The sequence below is a fragment of the Propithecus coquereli genome, unplaced genomic scaffold (assembly GCF_000956105.1).
Source record: "Propithecus coquereli isolate 6110/MARCELLA unplaced genomic scaffold, Pcoq_1.0 Scaffold117, whole genome shotgun sequence".
In the NCBI taxonomy this organism is placed as follows: Eukaryota; Metazoa; Chordata; class Mammalia; order Primates; family Indriidae; genus Propithecus; species Propithecus coquereli.
The window spans coordinates 311,831-326,247 of record NW_012135747.1 but is presented as its reverse complement, the minus strand read 5'-3'; the positions used below and the strand labels follow the sequence as shown (position 1 = coordinate 326,247).

At 54.2% G+C, this 14,417-nt stretch overlaps 1 protein-coding gene across 1 annotated transcript in view; it reads right to left on the bottom strand.

The window, feature by feature from the left end:
• The window catches only part of LRRC20 (leucine rich repeat containing 20), a 67,227-nt gene that overhangs the window by 6,952 nt on the left and 45,858 nt on the right, over positions 1-14,417 (bottom strand). The window contains exon 4 of the mRNA XM_012658419.1: positions 13,229-13,396. Coding sequence (XP_012513873.1) covers positions 13,229-13,396 — 168 coding nt within the window. The remainder of the gene's footprint in view (positions 1-13,228; positions 13,397-14,417) is intronic.

Here is a 14,417-nt window from a genome sequence, read left to right as displayed (position 1 = left end):
GGTCTGCGGAATTCTCTGAGCTGCCCAGCAGAAGGGTGGTGACAGCCTTCGCAGGGTAGAGCAGGGATTAGGTGTATCTCTTTCCCCTGATTTAGCTGTGAGTGTTGTTTGAGCAGCTCAGAGGAAGAAGCAATAAGGCCACCAGAGCATGTCAAAGCTGGCAGAAACAACAAACCAGAGCAGTCACATTAGCAAGTGACAAGCCCAAGAGGCCAACTGGGATTTTCTGGATAAAGCTGAAATATGATCATTTATGCTCACAGCAACCTGACAAGAGAGATAGATGGCTGGAGGCTGGAGAGGAGGCTATCCAATGATCTGCATTTTGTGGATGGGGAAACTGAGGCTGGGAGAGGTTAAATAAGCTTCCCCAGGCCACATAGCACATCGGCAGCACAGAGATAACAGAAGCCAGGTCTCTGGATCTGGCACACCTGGAGAGGAAAGGGGCCTCGGCTTCTCCTGCAGTTCTGCGGCCACGCCCTTGTCACCACTCCCCCGTGTCCTGCTGCTCCCCGAAGCCCAGCTCACGGGCCACTTCTTTTGTCACTCCCCCGGTCCTCCTCCAAACTCTTATAACACTTCACATCATACTCGTATCACATAGCACACTCTGCAACCTGTGACTATTTGTTGACTCCTGTAGGTGTGTTACCAAGCACAGTGCCCACGGGGTGCTCAGTAACCGTTAGAGGAATGAATCAATGTCTTACTGCCTGGACTAGACATAAGTCCCTTCAGGCTTGAGACCACCCTGGGCTGGGCACACAGCAGACCCACCATCCATGCAGCTTCATCAGTTCTGTGACCACAGCTACAGTCCAGAGCTGGAGCCCATTCCCACCTTACCCATCCTTGCAGCTTGCCAGCTGGGGCCAGGCCTCTGTGGACCAAGGCTCTGATAAGACACTGACTCCTGAGCACCGGTAATCCGATTTAGAAAATTAGAAAATATTAATGAGCAAAAAGAAAATCACCATGTGCCATCATCTAGAATTAATTACTGCTAATGTCTTGGTATCTGGCCTTCCCAGCTATTTAATATGTACGTATACACATACATACACATACATATCATGGCCTCCTAGATACCATGTCATGACGTGTTTTTCTTTATGACATGTTGCAAATATCTTTTCAGGTTACAGAGTAGTGACATTTTTATAGCTGCATCATAGTCCAGGGTATGGATGTACCACTCTGGCTCCCGTTTCTGTTCTTGGACATTCAGGTTGTTTCCAACTTTTTTCACTATTTCGGATCACGAAAGGCTCTGAGTCTACAAGGCATCTGGGCTTACTTCCATCTCTTTCAGCCTATGACTGTAGAATGTAGGATGTGAGGTTCTAGAATCCTTTTAGGAAGCCAGAATGTTGTCTTACCTTTCCCTTGGCCCCCAAGCGGACAATGGTGGGGTGGTCATAGGCTTCTCTGTCTTTGTGTCTTGGGCGGGGCCTAAAGCCAAAGGCTCACAGCCCGTGGCAGGGGAGAAGGACCTCAACCAGGATTAAACGTGCCCTGTCTCGCCCTCCTCCCGCCGCAGACAGCCATCCCAGATTCCTGCCTGTGTCTGTGGGAAGCTTGGAGTAATCAATAATAGCAGGATCGGAGTGGGCCGTGTTTATAGAAAATTACTCCTCTAAGGTCGGCTTGGCCTCATCTCACTAATCATTAGCAGTATTGACTAGTAAACTCGTTTCATGCCAGTGGGACCAGCTGAGAAGCAAGATGATTAAAAATGATCACTCCAGAGCGCTGTTCTCCATCCCTGTGGCACTCATGATCCAACAGGACGCCAAGAGGGGTCTGGGCCCAGGGAAGCAGTAAGGGATAGTGGGCTCCCGGCAGGGACCAGCTGGCCTCCGAACCAGCACTGCTTGAAAACCCAGGCCAGCCCAGCCGCAGAGCTCAGCCTCTAGGCAGCTCTTGGTGCTGGGCGGCCAAAACAGCTTAGCTCAAGGATTTTCCTGCTGTGCTGCGCTGAGCTTCACGCCCCCACTCGAAATGCCACAAGAGAAAAGCAAGCAAACTGTGGTCACCTGGCGGGGACAGGGAACCTTGCCTGTGATGAGAACAGTCCCTTCCGAGCCACGTGCACACACATCTCTCAGACCACTCACAGCTGGTGGGAGCCAGGTGGCGGCAGTGGCTGAGCCTCCCCTGCACTAAGGCACATCCCGGCAAGGGTGGGGCCGGAAGCAAACAGAAATAGAGCAGCGACAGCCCCCGGGGAACAAGTAGCTCATTGCAGTTCCTGAGCTCCAGCCCTCAGGAAAAGCTGGGTGGAACACAGAGTTCTTCGTCCACTGCTGAAGAAGGGCCATTTGGTAAAAGGCAAAAGATTTATTCAATCTGAAGAGAAACTAGAGTACGAAGAAGGTCCATTTGGGAGGGTGGCCAGGGCCAAAGACCTGGGCGCAAGAGGCCCTAATTTCGGCTCTGCCATTAAAAGCCATGCACCCTCAGGCCAGGCCCTTAACCTCTCTGAACCTTGGCCTCTCAAGAGGGCCCTTCTGCCTCATGGTCTGTGAGGTGGGACCACAGGGGACGTCGAGGGGACCACAGGAGCTCTCCGAGGAGGATGGGGTTACTGAGGTGCAGAAAGTGTGGCAGGCACCTCTCTTGAGAAGATGGGCAGCACAGAGTGTTTTAGGAATCTACTAAAGAACCTACAGACACATTTCCCCCCTTAAGTATGAGCTGCAGGGAAAGAACAACAAAGGAGAAAAGCCCTGGCTGTGATTTCCTCCTGTGCCCAGGCTGGCCAGCAAACGTGGGCTGATGGCAGCCAGGGCCACTCGCCACAACCTTTCCTTCCAAAGGCTCCCCGCGCCCAGAGCTGACACGCAATCAATGCCGACTTCTAACGATCCTCCTCGGAAACGGCATGGTCTTCTCTCTGGCCGCTCTGGAGACAGCCAAATAAGCAACTCAGATGGCCTGGCCCACGCCATGGTATTTATCTCCTCCCTCCTCCTCTCCCACACTCCGGCCTGCGCCCTCCCCCAGGCTGCCCCCGGCCTCTTTCATTAATAGTTCCTCCAACTGCTTTGATTAGATGCTCCGGGGAGGGCCTCAGAAAAGAATGGCAATTCCACTGTCGCCTCTCAAGCGTCTGCGTCCCCTCCCTGGGAGCTGGTGGTGTGCGTGTGTCTAGACACCCTGCGGAGGACTAGAGCTGCTTCATCTGCTGTGTGTCTGTGCCACGTGCCCAGGACTGCAGGGTGACAGGGCTGGTGGAACGGAACCTCCTCTGAGGTTCTCCCTGGGGGTGGGGGGCGAGGATGGCTCCTTTGTAAATCCTTCTCTACGCTGGGAAATCAAAGTGGCTGATATCGACTGTACAAATCCTGCTGGCGTTGAATGCCATTGTCAGAGAAATAAGACCTCCCTTACAACTGCAAAAGGAAGAAAAGCTCCCAAGGTGAGAATGAGTTAGGTAGGGTGCTGCCCAGGGGAACCAGCTCCCGGGAAACAAAATGGGTTGAAGATGAGGCGTGATGGGGTGTGGGTGCTTAGCCAGCTCCTCCCCACTTATGCTAGCATGCGTGGCATAATCCTCTTTGGGATTAGCCCATTCTTTGTTTTCTGTGTGTTCTCAGCTGCCTTTGGCTTATTGATAAAGTTCCGTCTGAAAGGGGCTTTTGCGGGACTGGGGCAGCACAGCACCACGTGCAGGGTCCAGGGGACGGCAGGGTGCAGGGAAAGATGCATATTTACAAAGCTCATCTCTGCCACCCTCCCAGCACCTGTCAGCTCTCACCGCTGGGCTTGTTGCTCTTCCTGCCCTGACGTAGCTACTTGACTCACATGTGCACACACACACGTGCAGACATTGGGAAGAGGAGCAAGAGGGAGGCTACAGCCTCTTTGCGGACTGGAATGAGATGGCGGAGGTGCATGTTTTTAGGCCTCCCTCCCCGAGGCTGGGTTTATATGTGCTTCCAACTAGAAAGGAGGCCACTAGGGACCTACGCTCGGGGCAGAATGGTGCTTATTAATCGAGAGGTCTTGCTCAGTGGTTCTGTCTTGCCTGCACACTGGAACCATCTGGAGAGTTTTAAAAAATCATGAAGCCTGAATCCCACCATCAGAGATCGTGATTTAACTGGCATGAGGTGTGGTCTCAACATGGGGTTTTAAAAGCTCGCTGGATGACTTGAATGTAGAGCTAGTTTGAGCACCACTGGTGAGGATTAACGGGAGAATCTGTTGATGATTCTTCCATTGTGCGCGCTGCCTCCCTGCCTCACTGTGCCCGGCAGAGCTGGAAGGAGCAAAGCTGATTGCCTTCCCAGCCTAGGGAAACCTGCCTCATTATCTTACACTGTTCTCCCCACCCCAGGGGAGTTTCCTTCCAACCAAAGTTACGCTGTGGCTTCCTATCCCCCATAGCTATGTGCGAAAATCTTCTCTCCCTATGCAAAGCACTTTCCCAAATATCTAGGGCTCTGCAGCAAGACTGCATGGGTTGGAATCTGGGCTCTGCCCAGATGGTGTGACCTTGGCCAAGTTATTTAACCTCCCTGTGCCTCCGTTTCCTCACCTGGGGAGAATAATAGTACCTGCCTCATAAAGTTATCTGAGGATTAAATAAGAGCATCCTTGAGAAGTGTTTAGAGCAGGGCATGAAGTGAATGGCCACTGAGTGTCAGCTAGTGCACCGCACAATGCCAGAAGCCCTGTGAGAGCGGGGAGTGAGCTTTGTTCATCTTTGTGTCTCCAGCTCAGCGCCTGGCACAGAGTAAGTCACTCGGTTAAAAACAACAACTGGTGAATGAATGATTATTCCCCAAATGCCTAAATCCATGTCTGCATTGCCACAAGCCTCTTACTCCTTGAATGAGGCGCCCCTGCAGGGCTGGGCTTGAAAATCCGGAGCTTTGGCAGCTCTCCAGCACCCTGGACAGAGACAGGGACAGGAGGGAGTAGAGACTGGTGCTGAACAAAGCACAGAAGCCATTTATTGTGTTTTAAAGGAGGGTCAGAGAACTTCTCTTCCTGCTGTTGGCCTGTGTGCTACCAGCAGAGTGCCAACAGTATCCTGGAGACTTGGAGGTTCTGCTTCATCAGGGCTTCACCGCACAGTGGTTGACACAGACAATGCCATTAGGGCAGAGACCAAGTGTGTAGAAGGTCTTTTATCCACAGACCTGGCTTGCTAGCTCCCTGCAGGTGGACACGTGGGCCAGGGCGACAGACAGGAGCTTCCCGCATGCTTGTAGCTGGGGGCCATGTCTAACTTGCACTAATTGCTGTTGATGCCTGTTTGTTTACTCCAATTTCTCCCTTCCTGTGGCTGCACAGTCAGCAAGCATTCCTTGCACGGCCTAATGATCACTCCCCCAAGTGCTTAGAGCACAACCGATGCCTGTGGGCACAACTCGGAGCTCTGCAGGCACTAGGCAAGGGCGCGAGGTGCAGAGGGCACTAGTCTGTCATGCACTCAGGCAGCTGCCACCTTGGAGGGCAAGTCATCCTTCCCTGGGTCCCATGACACTCAGAATGCAGTGGTCAGGGCAAGGCTCAGACTCTGCGCAGCTGGCTATGCTCAGGGGGGACTCCAAACTCCATGCCCAGGGAGGGGACAACTCCATTTCCCTCCAGATGGACTTGGCGCTCCAGATCCATGGCAGGAGAGAAGTGCCAGGCGTTTGACTTTGTCCTCCCAGATGTGCCAGCCAAGTGGGTCCCTGCCTAGTCAAATCCTTGCCTGGCTTGAAAGCTGTGCGTCACGATCCTTCCCTCTTCTAGATACTAAGTGGCCATCTCAAATCCCTTTTACAGATGTGGTGAGGAAAGGAGGGAGGGAGGGGAGGAGGAAGGACCCCTGCCACCCCCAGCACTGTCAGTCCCTTGCAGCCGTCCTGCCATTCTGCACTGCTCAGTTACTGGCTTTTATCTTTTCACGCTACGCCATGAGGATATAGATAAGGACCACTCTTTCCACTTTTCAGATGGAGAAACTGGATCTCTGTTCCAGCTAATGACCTCACGCAGATAGTAAGCAGTGAAGCCTGCTCTCGAACACAGATCTTCAGCCACCTCACCCAGCGTCCTTTCCACCATCCTTGAAGTGGTAAGTGGGAAATTCCTCAACTGTCGACTAACTCCTCGGCAGGCAGAAATTATCTGGCCCCCCTCTGTGAGCCATAATGGGACAGAAGAGTGGGACATGGAATGACAGAGCAGCACGCTTGCAGGAGTGGGGAGGGGAGGTGGCTCCGAGGGGCCGGGGAGGGCATCACATTCTGCAGGCTGGACGCTCAGAATCCTCTGGAAGGACAGCTGTGGTAAACTCTCCCTGGCCAGCTGACCCCTGCCCTGGACCTTGTGACCCACCAGTTACCTCTGTCCAGCCCTGAGCAGTGTCCTCTGCCTCCTCTGTCCTGGCCCCCGGGTGAATGCAGGCTGCAGGGCAAGGAGGAGGTGAGTGAGCAGGCAGCACGTGGCCAGGGTTCCGGGTGGGCTGAGTGACAGGAGGGTCAGCAGGCAGTGGGAGGTGATCACAGTGACCCTACCTCCAGCCCCAATTCCAGTGGGAGGAACTGTTCTCCCCACAGTGCAGACGAGGAAATGGGGGCTGGCAGAGATGAGGAGGCCCGCTCACGCAATGATGTGTGTCGGGGGGCTTCAGACCTTTGCCTCTTCTGCTACAAATCCCTGAGGAGCCGCGGTAAGGCAAGGGGACAGGCAAGAGTCCAACGTGCAAAGTGGTCAGAGTTGAGTGAAGTCTGATTCAGAGGCTCTTTACTTCGCAGGCGGCCACAAACCATCAGGAGAGAAACAGAAGTAGGCGGATGAGTGTGCTCTGGCTTCTGCTTTTGTTTTCACCACGGGGGTCTCCCCTTCTGTGCCATGCAGAGAGAAGACAGGCAGGCAGTTCCGGGGGACACACTGAGTGTCTTTTGTGTCCATGGTTCAAGCTGCCTTGTAGGCCTGGGGGGAAGTTCTGAGGGCAGCTGGTGCTGACAGATCAAGGCGCCCTCTTTGGCAAACGGGGAGATCTTTAGCTTCCCCCTGTGTCACTGTCTGGCCTGGCAGGAGGCGGGGCTTTTCATCCAGAAGCATTCGTTTTGGCCAAGATTCCCTACTTCCTGCTGACCCCGTCCTACTGAGCACTGATGGGCCTGTAGGGTGGGCAGCAGGCTGGACCTCTCAGAGCCCTCAAGGCCTTGGCATGGTCCCTTTAATGGGAGATTTCCCTGGGAGGGCGTCTTGCCTCCAGCAAGGCCTAGCATCTTTAACTGACCAAGCAGTGCAAAGTGGAATATGGTGCAGCTCAAAGATGAGACCAGCCAGATTCCAAACATGCCTTTTACAGCTCTGGGCAGAGGTTGCTGAGAGCGGCAGCCGATGCTGGAGGAGAAAGAGAGCACCATTTGCTAATCCCCATGCAGATTAGACCAGCCCCATCCCCGCCCAGCCCCCAAAGGAGCCAAGCAGCCTTGTGGGGAAAGAGGAAAGAGGACAAGAGGTCAGCTTCTCTGCTTTGATCTGTCTTAAGAGCTGACAGCCGTGCACGGCACACAGGAAGCTACAGGAAGCGTTTGCTTTTGCCAGTCGCTGCCTTGTAAAATACCAGCTACCACGGCCTCGCAGTGTGACTCTCCCAAGGAGCATGGCTTTCCCTATACCTATAAGACTCTGGCCGCGGTTGAGTAAGGCCAGGGTGGGAAAGCCTATGTCCTTGCAACCTGCCAACTCAATGTGGCAAACAGTTGTTGGGTGCCTACCAGGCACACGGCATCCCTCGCCTGCTTCTCCCTGCAGCCACAGAAATGCTAGCCCAGGAGGCATGAGATAGGACCCAGGAATCTGCAATTTTAACTGGCACTCCAATGGCATTGGGATGTGGGCTCTGAGGAGTATACCCTGAGACCTTCTGTGCTTGGGAGGAGCAGTTGTGCTTGGGGGGATGGTGAGGGCGTTAACAGAGTCGGCTGCTCTGAGATGGCACCTGGTGCTTTAGGACAAGACCCTGGGCCAGCTCTTCTCAGACTGTGCTGTATAGTAAGTCCTCGCTAAATGTTGTTCATCGGTCCTTGGATACTGTGACTTTAAGCAAAACAATGTACTGGATAATAAAACCAATTTTACCATAGGCTAATTGATATAAACAAGAGTTAAGCTCTTATGGCATATAGCATGTCATTTCGTCTAAAGTGGCAGTTCCCAACCAGGGATCTTGCCCAGGGACAGATTCTCATTGGGAGATACGAGGTGAAACCTGAGGCTCTGCATTTCTTCTTTTCCTGTTTTTTTTTTTTGTTTTTTTTTTTTTTTTTTTGAGACAGAGTCTCACTCTGTCACCCTGGGTAGAGTGCAGTGGCATCATCATAGCTCACTGCAACCTCCAACTCCTGGGCTCAAGTGATCCTCCAGCCTCAGCCTCCTGAGTAGCTAGGACTACAGGTGAGTGCCACCATGCCTGGCTAATTTTTCTATTTTTGGTCTCGCTCTTGCTCAGGCTGGTCTTGAACTCCTGGCCTCAAGCAATTCTCCCACCTCGGCCTCTCAGAGCGCTAGAATTACAGGCGTGAGCCACAGCATCCAGCTGAGGTCCTGCATTTCTAACAAGCTCCCCGAGGTGCCCATGCTGTTGGTCTATGGATGATCCTTAGAGAACTGAGAGCTGAGGCAGAGATTCTCAAACTTCAGCATGCATCCAAACGCCTGGGGGGAGGGCTATTAAAACAGGCTGCTGCTGTCCCCTCAGAGGGCTCCAGTAACTCCGGAGTGGGGCCTGAGAATGTGCATTCCTAACCAGTTCTCCAGTGTTGCTGCTGCTGCTGGTCCTGGGCCCACACTTGGAGAAATATAGGCCTGGATAGAGAGAAGTGAACAGGACAAGGGCGGAATTAAGTAAATGCATCCAGAGCATCCCTATATAACACAGATACTTTTCTTTTTAAAAGTGCCATTGCTCTGTTTATTAAATTCTTAACAAGGACTTGTTTTCCTATGATCGCTTGCTCTCTCTGGAACAGTAGGCACATAGGGAAAAAAAAAAAGTTAAACTCTAGCTTAACTGAAATAGTCTCCTGCTTAGCAAAATAAAGACTCCCAAATACATGATTTTCTCTTCAGCCCCACACGTTGCAGGACCGACCTGCTGTGCAGCATCGAGTGCATCGAGTGCTTGAGACCAAGTGGTGGCCTTAAGGCAGTTCCCGCCCCAACCTTTAAGCCACGTGTGTCGGCGACTGGGGTGAGCGAGCTGACTTCCTCATCTTCACAAGATGGGTGGCCCATCACGTCCCTGTATCACTGCTCACAGTCAGACTAAATTCCTCCACCTCCTCAGAAACCCTCCCTGGATCCTCCCGGAAGCCGCATCGCACTAGGACAGGCGGTCAGCCTCCCTCCAGCTGACAGTCCTCTCTCTGTCAGCCCACATCACACCTGACCTCCCCTCCGGCTGTGGCCAGCTGTCTAGCAGCGTAGTATTCGCTTACGCTAACACCTGTAAGCAACTTGAGGTCAGGGCCTGCATCTCACGCACCTTTGTAGCCTCTTCCTCCCCAGAGCCCGCATTTCCCCAGGCAGTCTTGTTTACAAATACTTAAAAACTTCCACATAGCACTTTCTGATTTGGAAAATATAGGAACCATCCGTGTGTCCCAGAAACTTGTTAAACGACTGTTGTCTGAACAAACATTCTAAGCTACAACCCCTTTTCCTCCCTCTTGAAGGCACTCACAGCAAACAACCGTGTCTGGCAGGCCAGTCCCTAAGGATCCAGGAAGCCCCTCAGAAAGCTGCTGTGTGTCTGCCAGGGGGCTGGCTGCGGGAGGGCAGAGGCTCCGGGACCTGCTCTGCTTCCTGTTCACCTGAACCGGGCCCAGAGCTGCAGACTCAGACGCCTGGCCACAGGCGGAGAGTAGAAGACACGGGGAAGGGCTTGCAGACCAAGAGCGCTGGCCGTGCAAGGTGGGGGGCGGGGGGGACATGAGGAAGGAAGGCTGTATAATGTGGCGGGGGCGTGAGCTGCCAAGAACAGGCCCCCACATCTCTGCAGGACAACTCACAGGAGTGGCTTTCCGTACCTCTTCATCATGATACAGAAAGAAATACAAGTTTTCATCATGAGCCGGTATGTATACCTGTGCACGCACATAGTAAAACTGAAATTAAAAGTCATGCAACGGTAATTATCATGCTATGTGTGATGTGCTCTGACATTTTCTATTCTAGTCTATTAAAAAATTGCTGGTCTCAACCCACTAATTTGACTTCACGATTCACTAGCTGGTCATAACCTGCAGCTTTAAACAATCTGCCCTATTGTGTCTCAGGTATTTCAGGGGAGCTTTGAGGCTTTGGAATTCTTGCTCTAAGCAGTACTCCCCACCAACTGAGCACCTGCTGTATGCCAGACACTGCCAGGTGCTAGTGGGGGCGTGGAGCAGGAGGCTCCAGAGAGAAGAGGATGTGGAGACCACCCTCGAGGACAGAGAAGGGTCACACACATAGGTTGCAATACCAGGGGCAGCCTCGGGCTCCACAGATGTGATACCTGAGGGTATTCAGCCACCAGTGAGCCCCAAGGATAGGCACCACCTCCCAGAGGCTGGCATCAGAAAGCAGACAGAATGTCCCTGTCCCTCCCAGCCGATGTGCCCTGTTGGTTCCAAGTTTCTCTCCTCCATAGAATGCGCCACCTCTTCTCCTCCACCCCCAGGGTGGCCCAGAGGGCAGAGGAAGGTCAGGTGGCAGCACTATTTGGAAACCAGAGGACGAGTGAAGTGGTCCTGGCAGCTGCCAGGATGCTGGGAGCCTCCAGGCCTCCCTGGGGCCGGGCCACAGGTATCTTTGGGGAGGTCCCTTTGGGGTGTGTGTCCTTCCAATGCACTTGGGGGCTTGTTTCAGAGCCTCCTGTTCTCTGCTTACTAAAGCTTAAAGGCAACTCATGTATCTCAAATTTCTTTCTCATAAGAATTTTGTTTTATTTTCCTAGCACCCTCTAAGGTTCTGACAGGAAAAAACAAACCACTTTGAAGGTGGTTTAAGCTCCTTCTACAATTATCCCAGTGAGATCCTGCAGGGATCAGCCACCAGCAGCGAACAGCACAAAGCTATTTCCATGACGAAGGGCTGAGCGGCCCCTCGCTGCGCCAGCGCGCCCTGTGGTGTGAAGGCTGCGGCCTGCCCTCCTGCTGGCCTGGGAGTTGACAGGCCACCAAGTAACTAGAATGGACCAGGGAGAGGTAGAAAATGGGAGCAGGGTGACTCCAGCACGGGGATAGTGGCTGCCTCCATGCACCCCTTCTTGCCAGCTGGGGGGCCGGGAGAGGACCAAGGCCTCCCCAGTGGAGAGAGCCCTGCCATTAGTTGAGTTCCTCTGGGAGCAGCAGCTGGCCACTTGGGGGAAACCAGGATCCTCTCCTGGACAGGGACAGCCCCTGGCATCTCCACATCGCCAGGCCTGGCGGAGGCTGGGCAGCAGGGGCTATGTCACGGGCCGAACTGACTGGGAAACACGGCCTAGTTGCTGCTGTCTCTTTTACCTGGCCAGGTAAGGCTTAGAGCCTCAGTTTCTACATATGCCGAATGGGGACGATCACCCTGTAGATAAGGGGTCACATGTGTCAGGTGTGAAGAGTCATCACTGTCACTCTGCAGAAAGGCAGCATGAACCCAAACAGCAGATCTTCAGTTTGGGGCTGTTGCCACTGAGGGATATTGTCAGCCTTGTGGGAGGGGAAGTGTTAAGGGACCTGGGCTACCCTGTGCTGCCTGCTTCGGTGAAAGTCACTTCTTGGACTGCAGCCAGCAGCGATGTTCACTCAGTCTGCTCCCCTGGCTGGGAAAAGCGACCTTCTTCTCATCTCTGACCACCTTCTGGGGTTGGAGGATGCCTTCCATGTGAAAGATGGGGAAGCCAAGGCTCAGGGAGCTGCAGTCAGGCAGTGCAGAAGCCAAGGTCGGCACCCTTCCTGACCCACCTGCCTACCAGCAACATGCCCCGCTTTGGTCTTGGCACCGGCCATAGTAGCTCTTGCTTGGTTACTGCCCCAGTTAGGTAAACAGCAGAAGGAAGCAGAGGTACCAGGAAGGGCCTCAGTGAATAAGAAGCAGGAGAGGAAGGACCTGGGCAAGGAAGGCCTGGCTAGGAACGCAGGGAAGGGAGGGCTCTGCAGCCAGATGCTGGGTGATCAGGGTAGCAGAGGAGGGACAGCCTCACAGTGAAAAGGCACTTCTGGGCAGGCCCTTTCTTCTTAAAGACTGTGCAGGGGCCCACGTGACTGGGGAGCCACCACTTGGGGACCCTGGTCTTGGGAGCACAAGACTGAGCCAGAGTCCATCCCCAGGGTGGCCCACAGGCAGGCAAGGGGACTCCCTCCCTCACGTATTCTCATCCTGGCACTTGGGCAGTCTCACTGTGCAACCTGATGCTCACCGGTAATGTGCTTCGGGCTCAGTTTATTCACCTGTTGAAGAACAGACCCAGACCCTCAAAGGTCAGCTGGTCCTACCTCCCACCCAGCCAGGGCCGAGTCCGTCTGCAGCATCTGCGGAAGACAGGCACTCGCCACCACACAAGGCAGGCCATTCCCCATGAGAAGCCTCTTGCTTTTAATCAAATGGCATAATGGCTGTGAAAGGGCTTGCAAAACGAAAGCATAACTGAAGGGGGCTATTATTAACATCATTGGCATTAGAACAGCGTCAACATTAGAGGCAACGTGAGAGAGGGTGAAATGGGCCAGGGCGAATGAAGGAGGGCGCTCAGGAGGGAGGGGCCGCTGGAGGAGGAGCGGGCACGGAGAGACCCCGCTGAATGCCCGGTTTTGCTGGGGAGATTAGACTGCTAGCTGGAGGTCCGCTCAGCCCTCCAAGGTCCTGATGAGACAGAAAGGCACATAATTGTGCGGGAGGAAGGAGGGACCGCTCCTGGACCTCAGCGGAACCCAGCCCCTTGGAGTCTGCTGTTTGTAGAAGGTGCCCATCAGACCCCCTGGTTCCCTGGTGGAGCCCTGGAGGCTGGGCTGGCAGGGAGGAGCCTGCGCGTGCTGGCAGGCACACGCTTGTCCAGGCCCCTGCTGCCAATGGTGAAGAGCTCCTGTGACGGCAGGGACTCGGGGAGGAGCAGGGGCAGAGGGTCAGAGCCGAAGGGTCTTGGAGACAGCCCAGGCCGGCAGACAGAGACCAACACAGGGAGAGCCTGAGGCCCACGGTGGCCCAGCACGAGCCTCATGCAGCCGCCGGGGCCAGGTCTACTCACCCACGATCTCGTTCTCCTCCAGGTTGATGGTCTCCAGCGCCGGCAGAGTGGTAAGCTGCTCCGGAAAGTCTTGGAACTGGTTCCGGGACAGGTCAATGGCCTTGAGGTGCTGCAGGGCACTGACCTCACTGGGGAGGCGGTGCAGGAAATTCCCTTCCAGGTGGAGCTCTGCCATGCGCAGGGAAGAAGAGAGAGCGGGGTGAGAAAGGGGCTGTCCAGAGGCCACAGCAACTGCCGGCCACCGCTCTCTGCTGGGCCAGGATGGCAGTGAGGAAGCCCCAGGCCACAGAGGAAGTCCCCCAAGCAGCTGGTCAAATGCATGTTTATGCTAGAGGAGGGATAGCTCCTACGTACCTTCACGGGCACTTTTCCCTGCTTTCTGGACAAGAGAGAATTCTCGCTGGGCCCTACCAATTATGCAGCCGGCCCTGCCCCTCCTCTGTGCTCCATGCCCTTCTACAGCCCCACGACGAAGCTGCTCAGAGGTCCCAACAGCCCCTCCCAGGGTTCCCGCAGTGAGAATTGAGCCCCTCCCCCGCCCAGGGCCTCTGTACACACGTGAGCGTGAGCACACACACGCACATGCATACGCATGCCTGGGTACCAGCGCCATGGCAGGTCCCTTGCTCCTGCATGCTGGGGCTCTGGTCAGGTGAGAACTGTATCTGACTTTTCTTCGTCCCTACGTCCAGCCTCCCAAGGGGCACCTTTTGGTCACTCAGCAAATAATTGGTAAATAATGACTCTCCCCCCAGGAAGCAAATAAATAATGCAGGGGACCCGGACTGCCTCCCATTTTTCCATCTTCAGGGACATCCTGAAGCCAAGGTTCCATCAGCAGATCTACCGTCTGCTCCACGCAAACCCAGGCCCCCTCTGCAGCCAAGTTCTTGGATAGTCACATCTTAAACCATAAAATGACACTTCACTATCCAGATCACCATTACAAGGTCCCAGTACTGGAGCAGACATTGGACAACATCTAACCAGGGTTCCCCAAATATGCTTTTGCCCAACAGCATTTCCTCAAACAGGCCAAGCATGCTGCTGCCTCAGGGCCTTTGCACATGCAGTTCCCTCTTACTAAACCACTCTTTACTCATGTATTTGCGAGTCTTGCTGCCTCACTTCATTTGTATCTTTGCTCAAATGTTACCCTACCTAAAGTAGGCTACCCACCCACTGGATT